Source organism: Falco rusticolus, chromosome 1 (assembly GCF_015220075.1).
Source record: "Falco rusticolus isolate bFalRus1 chromosome 1, bFalRus1.pri, whole genome shotgun sequence".
NCBI lineage: Eukaryota > Metazoa > Chordata > Aves > Falconiformes > Falconidae > Falco > Falco rusticolus.
In genome coordinates, this window is record NC_051187.1 from 30,617,382 (window position 1) to 30,640,323 (window position 22,942).

At 41.1% G+C, this 22,942-nt stretch overlaps 2 protein-coding genes and 1 long non-coding RNA gene across 24 annotated transcripts in view; 2 read left to right on the forward strand and 1 right to left on the reverse strand.

Annotated features, from left to right (window-relative positions):
* MPHOSPH9 (M-phase phosphoprotein 9) overlaps positions 1 to 16,300 on the forward strand; it is a 31,672-nt gene extending 15,372 nt beyond the window's left edge. For 8 of the 10 annotated variants that reach the window (XM_037375389.1, XM_037375396.1, XM_037375391.1 and 5 more), the window contains 15 exons: positions 492 to 928; positions 1,866 to 2,024; positions 2,987 to 3,074; positions 3,875 to 4,090; positions 5,194 to 5,241; positions 5,612 to 5,676; positions 7,465 to 7,569; positions 9,168 to 9,305; positions 10,033 to 10,208; positions 11,032 to 11,196; positions 11,530 to 11,650; positions 12,437 to 12,540; positions 13,363 to 13,574; positions 14,005 to 14,073; positions 15,223 to 16,300. In XM_037375389.1, coding sequence (XP_037231286.1) covers positions 492 to 928; positions 1,866 to 2,024; positions 2,987 to 3,074; positions 3,875 to 4,090; positions 5,194 to 5,241; positions 5,612 to 5,676; positions 7,465 to 7,569; positions 9,168 to 9,305; positions 10,033 to 10,208; positions 11,032 to 11,196; positions 11,530 to 11,650; positions 12,437 to 12,540; positions 13,363 to 13,574; positions 14,005 to 14,073; positions 15,223 to 15,324 — 2,205 coding nt within the window. In that variant the 3' untranslated portion in view covers positions 15,325 to 16,300. The remainder of the gene's footprint in view (positions 1 to 491; positions 929 to 1,865; positions 2,025 to 2,986; positions 3,075 to 3,874; positions 4,091 to 5,193; positions 5,242 to 5,611; positions 5,677 to 7,464; positions 7,570 to 9,167; positions 9,306 to 10,032; positions 10,209 to 11,031; positions 11,197 to 11,529; positions 11,651 to 12,436; positions 12,541 to 13,362; positions 13,575 to 14,004; positions 14,074 to 15,222) is intronic. The other 2 variants (XM_037375395.1, XM_037375397.1) reach the window with 2 other exon arrangements.
* Positions 16,301 to 16,825: 525 nt separating this feature from the next.
* LOC119142450 lies at positions 16,826 to 21,622 on the reverse strand. Its single transcript, XR_005102276.1, has 2 exons — positions 20,275 to 21,622; positions 16,826 to 18,180 (listed from the first exon to the last, which is right to left on the reverse strand). It is a non-coding gene; the product is annotated as an uncharacterized LOC119142450 (long non-coding RNA).
* PITPNM2 (phosphatidylinositol transfer protein membrane associated 2) overlaps positions 18,591 to 22,942 on the forward strand; it is a 140,840-nt gene continuing 136,488 nt past the window's right edge. For 4 of the 13 annotated variants that reach the window (XM_037375382.1, XM_037375379.1, XM_037375380.1 and 1 more), the window contains exon 1: positions 18,594 to 18,946. The gene's annotated coding sequence lies outside the window, so the exon portion shown is untranslated. Of the gene's footprint in view, positions 18,947 to 22,942 lie in introns of all 13 variants that reach the window. The other 9 variants (XM_037375385.1, XM_037375383.1, XM_037375381.1 and 6 more) reach the window with 5 other exon arrangements.

The window sequence follows — 22,942 nt, forward strand, 5'->3', positions numbered from 1 at the left end:
CCATGAAAAAGAAGAGGCACAGATTTGTGGAAATATTCTTTATCATATCTGTTTCTTTATACACCTTTCAGTCTTGTACACAATCTAGTAATGATGACTACTGTGTGATAGCTTCTCGATATAATCCATGAAGTGATTTTTGTAATGGTGCAAAGTTATTGCTTCAATCTACAGGCAGACATCAGAGTCCTTCTATTTACATGATGAAGTTTCAAAGGTTTTCGAGACAGCTACAGATGTTAGACATATCTTTTATTCTTAATGGAAACTTAGAAAATCAAGATGCAAATGTTTGGAATATCTATCATCATCTAAGCTGTTACAGGTCCCTTCATCTTGCTTGTTGCTGCCAAATGATTGTAGTAATATTCAGTATGATTCCTGCAATGTGTTACATGGATTACTAATGTCTTCAGATAAACTCCATTTAGAAGAACAAAAGTTAACTCACAATTACTATTTTTTTTTTGGCATTGTACCTTATTGCCTAGATCTTGACGTTGGACCCAACTCTGCATATGAAACCAGGTCAGCAGAACCCAGGACGCTGTTTTTTCAATATTCCTGAAGAGACTACTCCTTTTTCTCCAGACTCTATGGCAGAGCCGGGTTTTTCAAGTCATTGTGACACAGACTCTTTTTCACAGACAAGTAATTCATCTCAGTTAGATGATTCTCCAAAATATCCTGCCAGCAGCAGAGCTGTGCATTCGGACCTCTGGAGAAATTACCCATTCCAAAATGAAAACAAGACCGGCTCTCCCCTTCCGGTGGCATACAGGGGTGCTGATAAAGATCTTTTAGTCAACACTGAGGAGGAAGAAACACTGACTCTGACTCCATCTTCTGTTACTCAGTGTGCTGACAACAGTTTGCCAGAATATAGTCTTTCAGTGACATCTGTTGAAGATCCTGTGATAATGTCAAAGTAAGTACTTTTTTTTTCCTTTCTTTTTTAAAAGTCGTAGAGTTGGTGCTTTCACGAAAGAAGTGAAACTTAACAATACTAGTAAAATGAACAAAGTATGTGAGTTCTGTTTGCTTAGAACATAGCTGGACACTGCTGCTTTTTAATTTCCCCTGCTTTTTCTTTTCTCCTCTGAAGTACAGATGGCGTATGAATAGAACAGTCATCTTCCACTTCTTGCAATTGCCTTTCTTTAGACCATACTATTTAATCTTCTTTAGACCATACTATTTAATCTAAGGCATAATATTTGTACTCTGTCTTCCTTGGATGTCAAAGCCTTAACTGGAAGGCAAAATAATTTTCTATGTTTTATTTGGTTATTTCTTTTTATACATTAAAATAAAAATACTTCATAGGCAGTAGGAGGGAGTTAATTTAGGCAGAGAATTTCAAAGTTCTGTGGGGGTTATGTTGTCCTATTTAGAGTCAAATGGTTGGAGAAGCACAGAATTACTGTACTTAGGAAAAATAAATATCCTCCATTCACTACTGAAGCTGTCATGATTTACACAAGGGCCAGCAGATGTACATTCTGTGTGTGAGGGTTTATGTTGGGGTCATGGTTTCAAGATGGTTCAGTGTTTTGTGTTTTCCTATTTTAATTCTACATGCATAGTTTCTAGTGCAGAGCAGAGGAGAGAAGAGAGAGTAAAGCTTTGTATTGTAGTTGTAGATAATAATGTGTATTTGTGTAATGTGAGGACTTCTGTGCAAGCCTTAGGTTGTCTGCCACTGCTGCAGATGACAAAGCTTTCTTTGCTTCAATCTGAATGCAGCAAAATTCTGTAAGAGAGATTTATATGCTGAGTTCATTATGTGCAAATGAATGTAGCAGTGCATGGTTATGTGGATAGCTGAAATTTTTTTTTGTTGTTGTTCTCAATTTTGAAAATAGGATTAGGCAGAACTTGAGGGAAAAACATGCCCGACACATAGCTGATCTACGAGCTTACTATGACTCTGAGATACATAGCTTAAAACAGCAGCTGGAGGCAAGCCATAAAACTGCTTCATCTGAGGACTTGAAGAAAATCAATCAAAATCTTGCCGAGAGGTACTGGTTGTCCTTACTTGTGCTCTTCCTCTATTACATGGTTTTCTTTCCACTTCAAAAACCGAGTATGCTTGTTTAGAGTATCTTGAAAAGTTTATGTCACTCTTCAACTCTGAAGATTTCATGCATCTATGATATTAATGTTTTCTATTAAATACAAATTTTGCATTACTTAATGCAGCTGTTTAAGATCAGTTTAAAATTATTATTAGGCAGCAAGTGTGATGTTTGGACCAGAGGTCTTGTTTGACCTGATTTTTGCTGAAGCCGGTATAAATTTTGCTCAAGAAAAGCTGTCAGGTGGAGGTAGTCCTAAGCAATTTGTAATGGAACTATTTAAGTTGTAAGATAGTGCTCACCTGTCATGCTAGTCATTGCCAGCTTTACAAAGCCAATTTGCCAGTTAATGCTGGAGTCTGTGCGCCTCACCTATACATTCCATCAGATACAGCATGAATGTTTGCTATATATGGAAGTTCAATGTGACTTTTATATAGGTATTGCTAGTCAAAATACATATTGCCAATTTAGACAGCTAAAATACTATCAAAATTTATGCCCTTCAGAACAATTGAGAAAGCCTCTGAGTAGCTGGGACTCTCTTGTACTTATCTTCCAGCACTAGTGCGTTCCAACTATTGAAAGTGACTTCTGAGCATCATTTATTGAGTTAAAGTAGCTTGGAATATGTTTTCAGTCATTAATGATCACACAGCATCATCAATTAGCTGAAGTGGAACTCTGCTCTGGTGCATCTCAGCTGTGTTTGGCTCTGCAGCTCTTACGCTGTGACCAATCTGGAGCCTCTGCGTGCATTCCCAGTTTGCAGTGGCCTAAGACTATGGGAGGAGGTTGGACACCAAAATTTGTGGTGATGCTTGAGGAAGAAAAGGTAGCTATAAAATGCAGATGTATTATTTTAAAATGTCAAGAGATTTTTCTAATTTGTATGTTCTAAATAGGTGCGACCAATTAGATGCTGCTCTGAATGAAGCAAGTGCTCGCATAAAAGCCTTTGAAAATAAGAATAATATGCTAGAAAAGCAAGTGGTAAGTATGTATTTTTAAATCAAATTGCTTTTTAACTAAAAGGGTAAAAGAATGCACTTTTTCATTATTAAGCTGATCTGTGTTTCCATGTCTTTCTCTTTTTATTTTCAACCTTTCTTTTTAATATATGATACCATATATCAGTATGTTACACCAGTGACTTTCCCAGCTGAGTTTCTGAAGGCTGCATACTTGAATCACCATCAATTTTGCTTATGAACAACCTTTCCAGGGTAGAAGGGATCAAACAAAGTTTGAGTGAAATACATGTGTTTTATGATGTCTCTCTTTAGATTTATTTAAAAAAATAATTTATTTTGTTTAAATTACTTTGTCTTTGATTTCTTATTAGAGCTGTGATAAAAGCAAATCTCATCTGCACTGGGGCAAAAATACTCTAATTCTAAGTATATTTATACAGCCGTGCTGGGTAGGTCAGCCCAGTTTGCTTATGACTGTGTAGCTGCATTTATTGGTCAAAGAACAGGACACTCTGTCAATAAAGTTAGAACTTTAGAATAAAGTCAAGACTAATTAATTCCACCTTTTTTGGCCATTTTTCTATGCTGTGAAGCAAGACAATCAGCTGGGATTAGAGGCCTAACCTCCAGATACTTTAAGTCCTATAAAATAAATACATCTTTGGGGGTTTTAGTCTTCATTTTCATGAAGACTAAACAAAAAAACTTGTTCCGTTCATGTACCTTTGTTTTCTATTTAGACAAATTTAGATTCTGCTTTGTACTGAAATAAAAACTATGCTGGTTAAGCATTATAATGAATGTTTTCTTCTCCTGCAGGCAGATTGGAGAGAACGCTTTTATGCAGTCAGTAATACTTCCAAAGTTTTGCAAGAACGGATTGAAGAAATGCGCACTAATAATAAAGAGAAGGATAACACTATCAGTCAACTAAAATCGAGGCTTAAAGATCTAGAGGAAGCATTTGAAAAGGCTTACAAGTTATCTGATAATAAAAATACAAGGCTAAAGGAAGAAAATAAAATGTTTCAAAATGTAAGTAAGAAAATGGGCAATGGTGTTCACAGTTGCACAGTGTGTTACGAACACAGCAAGTCCTGATTGTTTTGGAAAACTACTCAGTTTGCCATCATGAAGTCTTAACGCACAGCTAAGAGAACAGAAATTATTCAGCTGACTGTGTAGTAGGCTAGGTGTTATGTGATACTATGGACCTCATAGATACTTAAAAACCATTATTTAAGGCAGCAAGTTTGTATTTGATGTGGTAACACTTGTCATAGTCTGTCTCGGGTATTTTATTACTCTACGTGCTATTAGTTCATTTTATTTTCAGAGACGTTACAGGAAATTATTTTAGAAACTTATTTTTTTCCTCTCTTAAATGTAGTGGGGATGGACCGAATTTTTCATAAGTCATCACAACTTGCTAAAACGGTTAATTGTGTGTGATTCTTAAACTGAAAGAGGGTGGTTTTAGATTAGATATTAGGAAGAAAATCTTCACTATGAGAGTGGTAAGGCATGGAACAGGTTGCTCAGGGAAGCTGTGGGTGCCTCATCCCTGGCAGTGTTCAAGGCCAGGTTGGACAGGTGCCTAATGGAAGGTGTCCCCCCCTGCCATGGCAAGGCGGGTGGAAAGAGATGATCCTTAAAGGTCCCTTCCAATCCAAAACATTCTGTGATTCTATGATTTTTAGACTGAACCAAATTGCTCTGATTCTTCAGTAATAGATATATGGAATGTTTAAATGGATTGGCAAAATGGGTATTAGCTGGAAAAGCTACTTCATGCTTTTAATACCTTTTTTACAATTAAAATTTAAAAATACAAAGTCGGCTTTAAAGTCAGCGAGGAATTTGACTGGTTCATTCAGCTCCTTCAGTTTCTTTAGAGATAAGTCATTTGAAAAGGAGAAATACATTGTGTATAGCTCTGTCTCCTCTTGTCCTGTCTATAACTTTTTGTCCAATTAGAAGATGCTAAGCCTTAAATACTACTAAAGTACACTTTGTATCCCCTGTAGTGCTTCTGCGTATGTTAGACAAGCAGTTTAGATGATTTTACAATGATCAACAAAACTTAATTGTGTATGGTCTCAGTGTGGGTTTGTGTGTTCTTTTCTGTTTTGTTTTAGCTTTTAGGAGAATATGAGTCCCTTGGAAAAGAACATGAAAGAGTAAAGGTAAGTACACATTAGTTAATTAAAAAAACAAGCATGCAAAACGTGATAATGTGCCATAGACTTAACTGAACTAACTTGAGTATTTTGAAAAAGATAACACGGAAAGTTCCATATTTATTTTAACTTACAGCTTCTTACTGTATCTTCAGAGGCCTGGAGGGAAAAGGAAGGAGTTTTGGATATATTGTTTTCTGGTCATAGATAGCAAAAGTACTGCAGTCAAAGCCAGAGAAATTTAATGGACCTCTCTTTCAAATAGGAAGGTGTATTTAATGTATTGTTTTCAAGACTGATGCAGAGTGACTCTTTTTTCTTTTAATACACTTCTGTAGTTTCTAGGCTTTTTACTTTTTTCCTTGTGTACTTGTAGGATACATTAAATACAACTGAAAACAAATTGCTTGATGCAAACACGCAGATTTCTGATTTGAAAAGGTAAATGTGAAACTGTCTTATTACTATTTTAACAATATGAAATACAGGCTATGGCCTAAACACTGACTCCTAGATTACGAAGATCTTGCAAGTTTAATTACATCTTATGAAGCATTTCATGTTGCTTTATGTTACTTTGTACACACTGTAAAAATCCCCTTTAGGATAATGTGGTTTTTTTCTACTTCCTCAATCATGTCTTCCAGTGGGATATAATTAACGGCTTCCTTTCTGACAGCTGTCACTCAGCTAGTCCAGCCAGTCCACTGCTCAAGCTGTTACTGCTGCAGTTGTCCTCTAAGGAAGCCCCCTCTTCAGCTAAGTGGCCTCTGTTCTGGTTTTCAGGAGCAAGGATGCAGCCAGGAATTTGTTCTTTAAGACTATGGCTCTTAGGCATGAACAAAGGACAGAAAGGTGTTCCATGTGTAGAGCAGGAATAGCATCTCCTCTGGATGGTAGTGCCTCATGCTACCTGGATCTACTTTTTGGTTGGGAGGACAGAAATCCATTGAGCTTTATATTTTCTGGGTAGTCCCTAGGCAAGATGTATGTGACCATTGAGGGGTTTGGTTATAAACAGATGCTCTAGTTTGGGATTTCTCAGCCAGTCCTTGTCAGGGGTGTTAAACAGCACAGTTAGGTAAGAAGGCCTAGAGAGGTGAGGGGAGAGAGCATCAGAGAGGGCAGACATCATAATGAGGTGGTGTTTCACATCATTCATCTCCCTTTGACCTTCTTTTGCTGGTTTGTGCTGTTCATAACTTCCTTTTATTTTTTTATACGAGCAGCTGAAACCCAGACCATGAAGAAGAATTGTTATTTTTTTAAATGTGTGTTTTGTGTTGATTCTTCTAGAAATGTGGCTACCAGTTTCACCTCTAAATTCACTCCAAATCTCATAGCACAGAGCATTAACCTGTGCATAGTCTTCAGCCCAAACCAGGAAAATAGCGAAGGTGATCCTCGGGAGATGTCACAATCCTTTTGTTTACTGCTCAGATGATTTGATTTTTCAGAAAGTCTAGAAAGAATGAATAGGAATAATTTTAGAAAGGAATAAAGGAAGCCAAAACCACTCTGCCATGTTGGGACTGTTGAGGAAATGAAGATAGCATGAAGGACAGTTCAGTCAAGTATTTCTATTAGTGCTTCTATTTTTTTCCTGCCTGATTCTCAGTGCTGCTAGCTAGGGACCATTCCAGACTGGGGAAATTGTAGTGGAAAAGGAGACATTTGTATCCTGCTCCAGAAACCTGTTTTTCTGTTCCCCAAGTGAGGAATGCATAAGGTTATGTTGTTGCCAAGGGCTAGCTCACTGAAGATGTGGGAGAGAGGAAAATCATGTGAAGAGCCTGAGCAGCAGATTGGTGCAGTTACCCAAGTGACACACAGGAGAAGGAGCCGCTCATTAAATCCAGAGGCAGGGAGACCTTTCCATAAGTACATCATTTCAAGGAGGAAAATTGTTCTGTTTTTCCCAGCCCCTCTGAGGTGAATGCTTTGATCCATGGCAGTATCTCCTGGTCTTGTCTTTCTAGCTAGGTTACCTAACTTACTTAACTTGGAGTTCAAATACATGTTTATATACATATTTATATAGATGGATAGGTAAAAATGTAGTAGTTGCTATTGTTCTTCTGCTTCACCCAGGATATCTGAATAAAAATGAGAAACTCTAAGAAATACGATATATCTTTAAATAATCATTTAAATAATTTAAATAAAAATAAATTAAATATAAGATCATTTAAATGATATACTAATGTATCTTTGCTACTTCCATGTTAGGACAATTTCAAAACTTGAAGCTCAGCTCAAGCAGGTAGAACATGAAAATATGTTGAAACTTCGCCATGTTACCGAAAGTCATTTAAGAACCTCTTGTACCACCAAGTAAGTGAATATTCCAACAGTGTGAAAACAGGTCATGTGTTTTAGAATACTTTTAAACATATTTTGGCTAAAAATGGATCAAGATGATGTCAGTCCATAAGGCTAAACTGGATTAAGCACATGTGACATAATCCAGAGACTTCACATGCCAAGAAATTATTAAAAACAAATAAATACTTTAGATAATATATGTGTGACTTGGCAGACTGTCTCTATCTAGTCTTCCCAAGTGAGGGTTTGATGGGTCTCAATTGCTCAGCTGAATAAGGATTCCCATACTTGACAAAGATCTTGGGAATAAAATCTAATAGTCCCAAGTAGGCATGGGAGATTTTCTTTGTGTCTCTGTCATGGATTGGAAAGGCTGGTTACTACTTTTTATATTTCTAAATATAGTTTGTACAGGTATCCTGAGAGCAGGGTGGAAGTTCAGTTGGAATGCATGCTCTAGTTTGAATTGTGAATTTATGTGAAGGAAATTAAAGTTGGCCTGTGGGATGTTTTTTAATAGATTTTTTTAAAATGTTCAAAGACCTAAAAAGCTTTGTTCCCCTCTTTGTTTTTTATTACTTAGCCAAGGCTTCTTTTGTGTCTCCCAGTTCAGCACTGATGCTGTGAAGCCCAAAATGATAATGTAACTTGTTTTGTGGATGTCCATGTATGTATTGAACAGTAATATTTTGGGGGGGATCTGATATTTTTATGATTGTGAAGATGCAGGTAAGATGTATTGATATATTACAGCAATGGATTTCTGTTGAGAGCCATTTTTAATATTTATGAACAAGATCCCTCAACAATGGATAGAAAAAAGCAAGACCTGAACATGGCAGGCCATGTTCATCAGGGAGGAGGATGTAGGAGCCAGTATGGATTGGGAAGTTAATCTCTCCCTAACGGATCTCAAAAGCTCAAGGCAAGCTCATTCCAATTGAATGCACAGCAGGATAGATTAACAGAAAAGTAGTTACGGTTCATAGCTTGTGTAAACAAAACCTGTTTTTTTCCTAATTATCATCTACTTTCTTGTGTATAAAAATTACTTTTTTTTTTTTATTTCAAGATAATAGTACACTCATTGATGCTTATTAGTTAATATTTATCACTTCCAGGTCGTCAGCGGTGACTTTTCTTGTTTGTGTTTTTTGGTTTTTATTTTTTATTTCTGTAATAAGTGGTTTCAAAAGGAAAGCTGGGGTGAGATGCTCTGAACTATTGGGGTAATCTACACCAAAATATTCTTGTTTAATTGGTTGAGAATTACTTGTTACTCAGACCTTGGTCTGAGTAATCAGCATTAAATACAAGATGATCTTCCTGGAGTCCTGCATTCTGAGCATATTGCATAATTTAGACTGGAAGCTCAACATATATAATTTTGGTTTGGTTTTTTTAAAATATTTGATTTTTACTTTAAAAACGTGTTCTAAAAAGCAGTTATTTTTTTCCACAGTATTTACAAGTTTATTGTGTACTTGTTAGTGTTTCTGTTTAACTAGAATAAGTAGCTGGATTTTCTTAATTTTTTTCCTAAATTAATTAAAAAAAAGAAAAAAATCCAAAGCTTTTCATAATAGTGAAGTTTTTTGTTCCCACAGCAAGTTGGCAACTCCTGATGTCAGCAGGCGAAAGTGGTTGATACCAGGAGCGGAGTATTCGATCTTCACTGGCCAGCCTTTGGAAGTCCCGGAAAGCCCCAAAGATAACAGACTAGAAGGAACCTATATTCCCTCTAGGTGAGTTAGTTTCCTTCAGTATCTACTATTATGTAAAGTCAAACACTTCTAAAAAGAGTTTTATCCAGAATGGACTAGATTCATATTTCTGGATTTTGTACTTGTGAAATAAGAGTTCTAAAAAAACTATCTCCATGTTGTAGATGCTATACAATTCCTTAAAAACAAAACAACTTTCTTCCTTCACTGACTTGGTATGAAATAAGCAGCAACAGCCTGCAGCACCTTCCTTGAAATACCAGAAAGCTTCAGCTGCATCTTGAGCTGCTGTCTTTATACTCTCTGTGTTTGTGTCCAATTCTACTCTTGAGTTTGGGCAGAGTCTGCTGTGTTACATTGGATGGGAGCTGTTGTAGCGGTTGGCTGCAGCGCTTTCTACCAGTGTGAAGCTCCAGGTGTAATTTAGGGTATAATTTAGTAGTTTGCTGCTTTACTCAGAAGTTTCTAAAGCCTCTGTCAGGATGTATTCGGTTCTAAGTACATGTCAGGTCACCAAATTTAACTCACGCTGTTCAGCTTCGGATTCTTGAATTGGCTATAAGGCAATCCTCAGGTTCTTGGCTGAAATTAAAAAACACCCTTAAAATTCTCAGTTTGATAGCTGTAAATCTCAAATGAAATTTCTCCAGGTTTTTGTTTATTCAGCTGCTCTTTGCGTATATGAAATAAAGTAAAAAAAAAACCCCTTTGATCCTTTTTTTCCTTCCACCACCTCACGTTCTTTAAGGTACCATTCTCCTCCTGAAAAAGATTCCTCACAAGAAGACTCTTCAACAAACACAACAGAAAAGAAAGAAAATGATGTGTCAGAAGCACCAATTATAAAAGCCTTCAAAGAACTTGAAGAAGGGAAAGCATTTAAAGATTGGGGTACACAGACAGAAAAAGAAGACGCATCAGCTAGTAAATTTTATTTTTATATTCCTCAGCTTGTCTTTACTGTCTTTCCTTTGTTTGCATGCCTCTTGGATTTGTTAATCTTGGCATTAAAGTCCATCAGGCTTGAGTGATGGGATAAAAAACAATTTTAGCATGCAAACTTCTGGAGTTTTCCTAAGAAAATTCAAAATTATACAGCTAAGTGACTTGTTTAAAATAGAGGGAATGTAAAGGTTGCTGTTAGGTCTCAAGCTACAGGGTAGCTAATGTCCTTTCTCTAAGAATATCTCAGTATTTATAAACAGTTACTGGAGGTCTAATAAAGCTCTGATTAGTTGTACATCCATTTCAGTTTTGTTCTCATGGTGGTGTATCAGAGCATTACCAAGAAAGCTGGCACAAGTACTGTAGGACTGTGCTGAGCTGTTGTAACAACATTTATTTAGAAAGCCTTGTAATTAGAAAACTCTGAGTCTTTCTTAAGCGCCTGTGCTCTTGGTTCAGGCAGGTACTCCAGCCTCCTTCCCAAAAGATGCTTTTGTCCTGCTTTCCACTTTCTCTTTATTAAATTGGTGTTTATTAAATCATTGCTCCCACACACGCTGCAAAGCATCCTTTTTCATGAGTTAAAACTTTCGTGACTATGATAAGCAGGAAGCAAGACTTGAGCAGAACAGCAAATATGTTGATGTGAGGCAGACTAAGTGCAGTCTTTGTGCAGTAAAAGCTCACTACAGGAGAATATTTGTGAGTACTTGTACTGAAAAAGATTGAAATTTGATTTGGATATTATATCCACATGTTGGCTATTATATTATTAATATAATATTTATTTTTTTTTTATTAGAAACATCAAATCGACGTCAAACTGTTGGGTTTGTTGAAACTTCTTTAGTTGCTAACCGATCCCCGGAGAAAGGTAAAGACCAACACAGACCAAAACGGTACAACTCCCCTTCTGGCCAGAGGTCATCGTCCCTTCCTCCTTCCAACAGGAAGTCAAATACTCCAAGTCAGTGCTTTTCTGAAGTTTGGTTTGTGTTACTCAAAATGTAGAAGCAAGTAATGAAAAGCTGCTCTAGAAGAAAGAAAAATAAAGATAGGATTTCTGCATTATTCTAACAGTCTGGGGAAAAAAAAAAGCTTATCTATAATCATAAAAAAGTTAAAGTTCTAAGTTTATTTTCCTTTTTCTGTGTCACGATGCACTATTCATCTACTTTAAATAAACACGTAGACAGCTTTGAAAAAGCATTCTTTTGAGATGTAAGCATCTGATCACGTGAGTGGGAGATACTGCACTGGGAGAAGCTTTAGGTAGTGAAACAAACTTTGTCTTCTGCAGCAAGAAGAGAGATAATGTTGGCACCAGTGTCTGTGACATACAGCCCAAAACGATCTCCAAAAGAAAACCTCTCTCCTGGATTTAGCCATTTGCTTAGCAGAAATGAAAACACGGTGACAAGGTATGAGTCTTGTGAATACAATTGCATTCTGCTCATTAGTGTAACAGCAGTTTATGCAGGCTTAATGCTGCCGTTTCTTGTTGATTAAAAGTCCTGGAAAATGAGTCATGTCAAGATTTCTGAATATAAAGCCAGGTTTTACTTTTTTAAATCTGGCAAGAAAAATCTAGAATGATCTCCCGTCTTTAGTAAACCCAGCATCTCATCTTGGTGAATGCTAATTTTTTTTTTTAAACACAGCATTGATTAGTGACAAAGAAATTATAGAAGCATTGTTCTGTGGAGTAAGTCCAGATCTACATGCTGCTTATCAGGAGAGTAAATAAAAGTTGAAAGTAGTATCTCCGTACCTGCCATGGCACCTACAAGCATGTTAAAAAAAGACACAAACAACTTTCTGCTAAGTGTACTAGATGCTATGGTTTCTGTAGAGATCTTGGCTTGGCAAGGCTTGTAGAGTTTGAGAAAAGACTTAGTTGCAAGATTAAAGTGTAGGACACATGCATGAGGAAGAAGAAATGTCTAGCACCACTTTGATGGTTCTTGAGGATGACAACATAGGAACTCGGTGTGTTTGGGAAGAAAGTCACACAAATGAGGTATTTTGGTGTATGCAAATAGGAGTATATTGGGGTACGGGACTATGAGCAGCAATGAGAACCACAACACCTGTGGGATAGAAACTGTTTTATAAAAAAAGTTGTTTATTTAACCAAAAGGTGAAAAAGTAGAAAATTGTTTGATACATGCTTTCTAGCAAGTAGTTGTGTGCTTCTTGCCTTGTAGGTTTGATATACTTCTGGATGATCTGGAAACTGGGCCTGCATCTACTTTACAGCACAATAATACAAGAAAAAGGCTCCAGTTTCTCTCGCTAGATGATGTAGAAGGTAATCTGTCAATGGGGGGGAAAACTCTTCTTCATTATTTTTTTAACCGTGATTTCTTCCACATTGGTAGCACCTGCTGAAATAGAAAGCTGACCCTTTACTCTATGAAGTCCAACTTTTTAAAAAGTCCTCTGTATCTTGTCTTATTCCTGTAGACTGAGAAATACCATTCATGCAGCGTTTTATTTTTATGTATATGTGTGTGTGCACAAAGACAATGGAACAACAAAAATAATTAAATTGAGAAAGAAGGCCAATATGTTTTCCTATGCTTAACTCAGTTACGCAATGCATATCTTAGCAGGGTCCATATTAAGATGGACATACTCAGTCATACTAATAAAATTCTGTTGCTAAACATTGCATTACAGATAGCAAAGACTAAGTATAATAAAGCCATTTGTTTCAGAGTTTTTTAAATGATTGATTGAACTAAATATTTTCTCACTTTTGTAATCCTTGTCACAATGTTCTGCTTTTGTTTTTATTAATGCATTTATTTAGACTAGTGTTTTCATGACAGCTGATGTTTAGAAACCAGTAAAAGTAATTCCTAATTAGCACAGTACAGTTATCTGTTTGTTAACCAAAAAATATGCTGTATTACAAAGATCACTTGAAAGATGACCTGTACAAATGTCTTGCATTCTTCTGGGAAGTTTGCTCTAAGGCAAGCTAGTGAGGCTTTGCTAGTCACTGTCACAGCTGATACACCTCCAAAACCATGCTGCTTTTCTTCTTAGTGGTTTCTTTTTCTGTCTTATGCAATAATTTCACAGACAACTACAAAACAAATAAAAAGACCCCCATTTTGTTTGATAGGAAGGCAGCATTCGGGTGTCAGACACAGCTCTTGTGCTGAATCCGTCAATACTGGAATGAAGGAAACAACAGCTTGGGACGAGAGGAACGTAGCACAGAAATACGAGCCAGTGCTATCACCTTGTGAGGGAGACTTCAAATACACACCAAGGATTAAGACTCTGGCTGAAACAGAGAGGCTTTTTGATGAGCTGACTCAAGAAAAGCAACAGGCAAAGATTATTTTTTTTTTAAAGTTGTGGTGAAACATAATTGTTGTATGAGAGATGAGGGATGTAGCTGTATACCTATGGAATGTGTGGCTGAAATTCATGCGCAGTTTCTCGTATTCCTCTAGGAATGTGCCATTATCATTCCCTGCTCTACTTCCCATACTCCAGTCCTTTTCTGTCCCTACTTCATTCTGGCAAGTGGGAGTGCTCTCTTCAAAATGACCCTTGGGAAGGTTTGCCTACGAATGTTAACTTTTGTATCAGTTTTTGTGGCACAGTATGATGGTAACGTAAATTAGTGTTTACCAACAAGACTAGATGTGTCTCTGTAATCTGTATACCTCGCCTCTCTTTCTGTAAGATGAGTTAGGAAGGCTTATTTTGCCTCTTGAAACCATCATTTACAGCTGAAGTTATTTTCTGTTATTAGATTGAGGCTGCATTGAGTCGAATACCTTGTTCTGGTGGAAGAATGACCTTGCAAGCAAGATTAAATCAGGTGAAAAAGCTTCTACATATGACTGTTCTCTTAAGTTGTTCTTCCACAATTTGAGACTATATAGTGTAGATTAAAGTTTTGCTATATACTAAGTACAATTGGTATGAGAGTTTTTCCATACCACTGAGAATTGTTCCAGAATATGGCTGAATTTTGAATCTCTGTGAAAGATGTTCTCTAGACTTAAATTGCAGTAACTTCCCACTTACCTTCTAATGCAGTAAATTACAAACACACCTTTTACATAGTAAGTCAGAGTGTAAGTCTGGATAATTTGTATGCAAATGATTCAGAAAAGAATAATTAGTCTTGCAAACATTTCGTATAAAGAAAAAGTTGGTGTCTGTATACATATATATGTATGTACTGCGCAGTGTATATCTTCTACTTTTTGTACACGGCATGCATATTTCCAAATCACTGCAAGAGGTAGATAAAGGCAATATGTTAAGAAAATGCAGTGACTATGGCATAGATCCTGAAGCTGTAGGGAGGATGTTCTGCTGTAGAAGAAAGTGCAAAGTTTAGGTTTTGGTTCATTGGTTGGTTTTTGTCTGCTTGAAAGTATAAAGAAGAAAATAAGTAGGCAAAAATAAGTAGTGTAGGTGAAATACAGGAGAGTACCTTCTTTGGAAAACTTTACAGACTGTTTCAATAAAAAACAAGCGTCTCAAAGTTGTAGAGGTCTCTATGAGGACTCCAACTACAGTGTTCCCTAAATTGTAATCCCAGGGCTTGTTATCAGTTTATCATTTTGAAAGTAAAAGTGCATCCCAGTAAATCCATACTGCCACTTACTGCGGTGATCAGCTGTTTCCTAAATGTCTCTCCCTAATTACCAGCCTGTCCTAATTCTTCTCAAGTTTATCTCATGGGGAAAAACCCCAAAGTACCTGAAACTGTTTTAAAAAAAGCCAACAACCCACAAATACACACACATACATAAAAATAATACGAAAAGTTTGGATGTCTGATTCTAGGGTTTGGGTGGTAACACAATGCTAGTGACGCATCAAAAAGGATTCCAATTGAATGTAGCAGTAGCAGTAGTTTCTTCATTCTAGGAGGATCATTGGGTTTTGTTGCATGTTATTAAATCCTTTATGGTTTTCCATTTCTGAATTTCTTTTCTTTAACTGTTTCTTTTAGGAAGCCCTGGAAGATCGCTTGGAGAGGATTAATAGAGATTTAGGATCAATACGTATGACTCTGAAAAGATTTCATGTTTTACGTACCTCTGCAAATCTTTGACAATTCTCTCTTGAATGCAGATATGCTTTTTCTTTCTTTTTCTTTTTTGCACTAATATGTAATTATGCACTCAGTAAATGCAAATTGTTTTGTATTTTTATAAACCCTCAATAGTAGTTTTACAGCTGTGTTACCCTTTACAAACAGCAATATTTTGTACTTCAAACAGCCGCCTATATTTTGAACATATTTTTGTTACACTTGAGAAATCGATGTTTATCCTGTATTGTAATATTTTTAGAAATATTAATTATTTTTAAATAGTGATACTGAATTTATAATAAGAGTAAGAAACTAAAAGGCAGCTTGTTTTCAGAAAATGATAGTGTTACCCTTTTTTGCACTTCGTTTTCCTCACAGTTTTATAAATATTTATGGTATGATGTAAATATTAGCCAATAGGAAATTTTGAACTTTAGTACAAAAAGCAACATGAATTACCTGTGTTAAAAATAACTACTGTTGTACGGTAAATCCTTTTAATTTAAACCTTAGAACGTGGATATTTTTCATCGTGACACAACAGTGAGCAATACTTGCATTATGGCTGGCTGGCTGCAAATTGGTATGTGTGTTGCTGGTTTGGGTGCTGCTGGCTGTGTTAGGAAAATATTGCTCTAAATTATTTGATGTCTCCCAACAGTCACAGTGAGTAGTGTTTTAATACCAGGGGTACCAGGATTCATGAGACTGACAGCAGCCATTCTGCCTCCCGGTGAGCGACTCGACTCCAGCTGACACTGCAGGACTGTAACTACTTAACCGAAGTTACTGTTTTAATTTTCCAGACTGGGTTTTGTGCCATGCCAGTGTTATGGTCATATACATTTCCAGATCAAATCCAAGCTATATTTGTGAACATACATGCATTTTTCTTGGTGAAAAATACGTATTTGCTGGTTGGCATATTGCTGAATTCCTGTCTGACATTGATATTTTAGTTTGTATTTTAATATTAAATAAATGTTTAATTAGATTTTTTTCCTCCTGCCCAAGACCAATAATAGGTTCTGGGATATTACATCAGCGATAATGTAGGTTTTAATCATATTGTGTGTTTCAAATTCTGTCCTTGTTCAAGATGTTTAGCCACCAATGACGTGATTATAAGGCCAGAATAGCTGTCGTAAAGGAAGCTTGTGAAGGTCTGATTCTAAAATTAGAGCGCTGTGTTTTAAGATACTTGATGAAGAACTATACCCCTGCACAGTCTTTTTGAAAAAAATGTATTTTTTGCAGCCACTTCTGCCCTGTGGGTTCTTTTAATAGAAGATCAGAGTTGGGGAAAAGTCGAGGATGTTAGTAACTCATTTTTTCCCCTTTACATTAAAAGGTAGAAATTGGGCCTGAATGCTTGGAGATAACTTGTTCGAACGTGTTTCCAGGCTACAGGAATAGATGTACAGTTTTGATGGTATCCCATATTTTTACTTGTACTTTGTACTTAGAAGGGATTGAGGGAGGAAAAAAAGAATCTTGACTTCCCTGTGCAGCTCTGCTATTTAGCTGAAGAAGTTTTCCCGCCACTTTAAGTTGTTAATGGTCCAATTTAAAAATATTCTTCAAAAATACTGTTCAGTCAGCAGGATTTTTCCAGGGAATCTATCACAGGAAAATTTCATGAGTCCACTAGTGGTCTTGTTTTCTTTCATCAGCACTACAGCAAAACCAAACTGAATTTTCCTGACAGACGTTAGAAAGGAGTAGGTAAATCAGTTCAGCTATTTCGCTGCTTTTCTGTATAACCTCCCTTTATCTCTGCTCCATTCTTTCCAGCACTATTCATATACTTTTTTTTTTTTTTTACATCCAGAGAACTAAATTGTGAGTCAGAATTTATTTTATAATCAAAAGCCCTCCTCCATCTGTTGGAGCTCTTTAGGCTATTTATTTCGGTTCTATTCAAACGCTGAAGGGGGGGTGGGGGGTGAGAAGTAAGTGTTGCTCTTTGTAAACTTCTAGGACAACCTTTTCAAAGAACCGTCTGACTTGGGGTGACCTGTTCAGTGTGCTGCCTTTGGCCTGATTCTTCAGAGGGGCAGAGAATCTGCAGTTCCAGATTAAATCAGTGGGAGGCCTGAACACTCGGTGCTTCTGAAAATCAGACCTGAAGCATCAAAAAGTGGGGCACACTGCGCACATGTTGACTGTGGAAACGTGACAGCGTTTGCTGTGCACTTGGCTGGATGCTGTCTTTTTGTTTGCTTGTTTGTTTTAATCCCTTGCAAAATTCTTCCCCTTAACACGAGCAAATTGCCGTGTTCTGTAGTGGGGCACAACTAAGGACTTGCAGAGAACCAGAAGGCGATGTGTTCTCTGAGGAGGGTTTTAATCATCTTCCTCTTGCATTCTTGCACCTGACACCTCTCAGCTAGGCAGGCATTTATCATTTATCGCCTTTCCAGATCTGCTGGGTTCTGCCTGGAGCCCCAGGCTTTGTTCTGGTTCTGGCTGCCCTTGCAAGGCACTCCCATGCATAGTTTTCTCTCTGACTCTAAACCTTACGAAACATTCAGCTCTCAGATTTAACTTTTGGGAAAGGTAATTTGTCCACATCTCTAAAAACCAAATAATGATAATAAAAAAAAATGGTGTCTCTTTGTACCATGGATAGCTTCTAAGTATAATCTGCCTGGCGCTTGGAGCTTTGTCTCTCGAAGGAACTGTACAGAATGAACAGGTGTACTGGGGCTGGGACCTGGAAAGGAGCAGAAGCGGGAGCAGGGCTCGGGGAGGTGCAGGGGAGCCCTCGAGAGTGAGGACACAGAACTGGAACCACCGGGCCGTAACAAGGGGCTGGTTGCTGGTGGCGGTGTGTGTTTGCAGAGCAGAACAGAAGCCGCGGGGCGATGCATCCTTAAAAAAGAAAACGGCAGGAGAGTGACAGATGGTTAAGAGGGAACAGCAAATTTTATTGCTGTTTTTTTTCCCGAGGTTTCTGCATAAAATAACTGCTAAACCTTCCGTGCTGTCCCCACCCCACCCCGGGCTTTGCAGAGAGTGAAGTTGCAGGAGCACCCAGCGCTGCTCCAGGCTGGGGGCAGGGGCTTGGGCCGGCGCCCATCACCGCGGCAGCTGGGCTCCGTGCCGCGGGGCAGGCAGTCGGCAGGAGCGGCGGAGGGAGGCGGTAAGAGCCCCCCCGGGTGCGCCCCACGGCTGCACCACCCGGCTGGGCACAGCGGGGCGGTCCCGGGCCCCCGGCGCAGTCCCGGCCCCCGGCGCGGCCGGCAGGCGGCGCCCCTCCCCCCCCCTCCGCCCGCCCGCCGTGCGGCAGCGCCGGCCCGGCGCGGGGAAGGAAGTGGCGGCTCCGCGGCCGCGGGCACGGCTTAGCGGGGCGAGCACGGCCGGCAGGGCAGGGGCAGCGCCGGCGCCGGGGCTCCTCGCCGCCCCCGCCCCCCCGCAGCGCGGAGCTGCGGCGGCCCGCCCGCCCGCCTCGCCTCCCCCCGCCTCCGCCGTGCCCGCGCCGCGGCAGAGCCGGCGGGCGAGGAGCCGCCTGCGCCCGGCCCAGCGGCGCGGGGATTATGCCAGCGCAGCGCGGGCATGTCGGCAGGCAGCGCCCCGTAGGCAGCGTCAGCGCCAGCACCAGCCGCCCGGGCCGCGGCCGCCGCGCCGGGAGCAGCCGGTGCGTGGCGGGGGGACGCGCGGGGGGCGGCGGGGCGGGCCCCGGGAACGCGGCGGCTCCCCGGGCCGTGCCTCGGCGGGGAAGGGAACGGCCGGGGCCGGGGGGGTGCGGGGTAAGGCCGGGGCCGGCGGGGCGGCTGCAGCCTGCCCCGGGGGTCTGGGCGGGCTGCGGGGGAGGAGCGGCCCCTGCGGGCGGGTGCCCGGCCGGTGCGGCGGGGCCTGAGTGGGGCCGCGCGGTGTCCCCCTGCCCGCGGCCGGCGGGGAGCGGCGCCTGGAAAAGTTTCCCGAACGGAGGAGCCGGTGTGTGGGGCCGCGCGCTGCAGCTATGGCAGCGCCGCTGCCTCAGCCCCCGGTGCCGCACGCAGAACAGCGGCGGGCGCCTCCTCGCCGCAGCGCTCCCCGCCGGTGCGCTAACGGGGCTCGGCTGGGTCACCGCCCCCCCGTTATTCCTTTCTCTGCCGGCGCTGGCGGGTGGGAGGCAGCTGCCGCCTTCCCCCTCCGCCCGGGGTGCGGGCGCCGGCGTTTGACAGCCGGGCCGGCCCCGCCGTTCCCTGGCGGCAGAGGGAGCGCGCTGGGCCGGCGGGGCCGGAGGCCGCGGCGGGGCCGTGGGGCGCCGTCTGTGAAGGACCCTGCGCGGGGAGCGCCCCCGGCCCGCCCGCCGCATCCCTCCGGCCTGAGCCCCGGCCAGCCCGGCGCTGTCGGGGGAGGGCGGGGGCCTGCCAGCCCCTCGGAGCGGCCCGGCCCTGAGGAGGGGGCGAAGGCCCAGGGGAGGGCAAGGGGGGCGAGACAGCCGCCTCACAGGAGCAGCGGCTGGGGCGGAACGTCGTGTGCCGGCGGGGCTGGAGACCCCCTGCGGTCAGCGAGCCCGTCGGCCGCGCTCCTGGGGCTGCGCCGCCCCTCGGCGGGGCAAGAGGGAGGAATTTTTCCCGTTGTAGAGAGCAGAGTGCCCGCTCCTGAGCTGCGCGATGGGCTGCGGGGGGCCCTCCCTGCTGGGCCTCGGGGCTCTTCTGGCCTCCGCGCCCCCTGAGGGAAGGGGCCCGGCGGGCCGCGGCACGAACAACTTCAGCTTTTTGTGCTGCAGCTGTAGGTTCAGTCGCTCCCTTCGCCCCCTCCCCAGCCCCCGAGCTCCTCTGAAGAGCTGCAGGCACAGAGCAGCGTCCCCGGTACTGGGGCGTCCTTGGCCGAGCCGCAGCGGGGAGTCCCTCGGTGCTCTGACATGCCATGCAGCCCCGTTTTCTGTTAAAACGCCACGACTGAGGCAAAGTTGACTTAAATTGGGTGGTTGGAATGAAAAAAAAAAAAAAAAAAAGTTTCTTCCTGTGTTAGTACCTGCTGCGAGGTGAGGGCTTCCATCTTCTGTGCGCTCCGTGTGTCTGGAAGCAGCTAAGGGGGAAACACGGTGCCAGAAAATGTCTTTGAAGGCATAATCTGCGCGCGCTTAGCTTGGTACGTGACAGCAGTTTGACGGGACAACAGCAATAGATTAGTTTTCACATGCATCAGGACTTAAATAGCAGGCGGTTTGATTGTGTGTTGAAATGTCTGTGGCCTGTAAGACTCCTTATCTTCCTCTTGCGTACTAATTCCCTCCCCGTGCCCACATCTTTTTGCTCGTGCTGTATTTTTATCGCTTAGTTTATTTTTGTCACGACTGCGTTGTGCTCCCGAGTAATACAAGAAGACTGACTGCGTTGCAGAGTTCGGCACTAGCTTCTGAGTGATTTTTTTCCACTGTTGAACAGGAGACTGCTGTTTGTAGGGCAGCCTTTTCCCCAGCCTCTGGCAGACCTCGTGCCCACGACAGACGATAGATTGCCATATAGCCGGTTTTGCTGACAGGTAACCAGCTTGTCATCTTGGCCCCCAGGCTGCTCAGTAATTGCAGTGTCTCCTCGGGGTATACAAAATAAAGAATGGCCAAGCATGAAAGCACGGCTGCAGGCTTGTTCTGGCTTGCTGTTTTTCACGGGAATGTTGCTGCATGGTCCTCACAACGTGTTCTGATTGTGGCAGCATCTCTGAGGAGGAAAGAGAAATGGAACAAGCAAGGGCTGGAAACGCAGCTTGCTGTGCTTCTTGCTTTTGATAGAGCAGACTTGTGGTAGGCTGCTAGGTTTCATTAATCATATTTAAGTTTCTGTCACTAACTTTTAATTAAAAGCATGGTTGATACCACTTTAATGAATGTACGGATGTTAGCCATCTTCATGCATAAAAATGCTTTTTAATTCCCTCACTATTCCCTTTATGGCCCTTAGATGCTTTTGTTGCCATTTAAACAGCATACAGTAGCAGCTGTTTATCTTCTTAATATAACTTTTTCTTGCATCTGTGTTGAGGAAACAGTAGTGGTTTGAGTAAACAATTCCCTGGTATCCTTTAACAATATTTTTTTAAGTAACTTGGCAGAAAGAGTTGTGATGTCTAAATAGTGAACTCCAAGGCTCTCACTGACAGTAGCCCTTAGCCTAACATAATTCTGCTAAAATTGTTCATTGTTCCTCATGCTTATGTGAGGTGGTGAGGAAAGTAAGAAACCCTCCATGTACGGTTTCCGATTCTGATGAGCTTAATGAGGATCTTTCCCTCAAACAATAACTTCTTATTAAAATATCCTTTCTATTTTGGGTTTGCTTTTAATGGTGTATTTCAATGCGTTTGTCGCTTGTTGTGCATCTAACAGCCTGAGCATTTATTGTGATCTACCATCTGGCATGTGGGAGTTTTATCTAACTTCTCATTTTAGTTGACAGCAACCAGTTTGCAAAGACCTTGTCCTGATTTTTTTTCTTTTTCTTCCCATAGAAATTATCAAAACTTACAACTGACAGTGGTGCTCAGTGGTTTTGAATTTAAACACATAGTCTCTTTTTATTCATTGTTTGTTACTGCTTTTATGAGTTGGCCAAATAGAGAAGCAGCACATCCTTCAGGCAAGCTGAATTGAAGATGGTTCCTCCAGTTAGTCCAAAACAGCATTAATCTACCCCCTGCATTCATATAAAAACCTTGTTATTCAGTTGCTGTCTTGGCAGTCTGACTGCAAGGCTTCAGAAAATGGCAAGTGAAAGCTGATGCTTATTCCTGAGTGTAGCTTGACTCATGCCATTCATGCATATTCATGGTAATGTCCTGTTCTAGGACCAGCATGATCCATTGAGAAACGTTTTTTTCACATTTTTCTTTGAGGCTTTCTCTCATTCAAGACACATACCTCATTTCGAGGAGAGGGGAGGAACAGGCATTGATGTCGGTCTGCTCTTTATTTTCATTTTTCTTAGAAGGAAAAAGCAACATCTAAACCCCATGGTTTTCTTAATAGCCAATTTCTCTAAATGGTGAAGATGCCTTCTAATTTAATCTTAAAGCTGGCTGACATAGGGTATGATGCAATTAATATTTCTGCTTATCTCCCCAAATTGGTAAGATACGTCTAAATTTAATTTTGAGCCTGCAAGCATCTTATAAACAAATGTTCTGTAGTATTCAGTGTGAATGGAAATGGAATAATTAATGTGGGGGGAGGGAGTAAATAAAACACTTTATTTTTAACTTTGTTTCCTGGGTGTTGGAGGAAATCCAAATGCCACAACATTGTACTGGGGCAGAGGCGTCAGTCTGAACTCACCGACGAACTGAAGGGGAATGTGGCTTCTCTAGTCGTGGTGTCCATGCCAAGAGTCCTACAAAATTTTAAACGAAGAAAGTAATGAATGGTATTTAGATGTTCTTAATGTAAGACGAACAGAACAATTTAGCATGGGGCTAGCTCAGATTCTGTCACTTCAGGGATTTTTAATCAGCACGATGCCAAGTCAGTATGCAGAGCTCCTCCAGTCGTGTTTGTGTATTTTCCATGGGCATGGGCTTTTGCCAGTGTGACTGTTTTGATAGTGGTTTGGTTTTTTTTTAAATTAAAAATAATATCCCTAGAAGCTCACAGCAAAATGCTTCAGTAAATCCCACTGGGGAACTTAGAAACCAGTTGGGAAGAAGA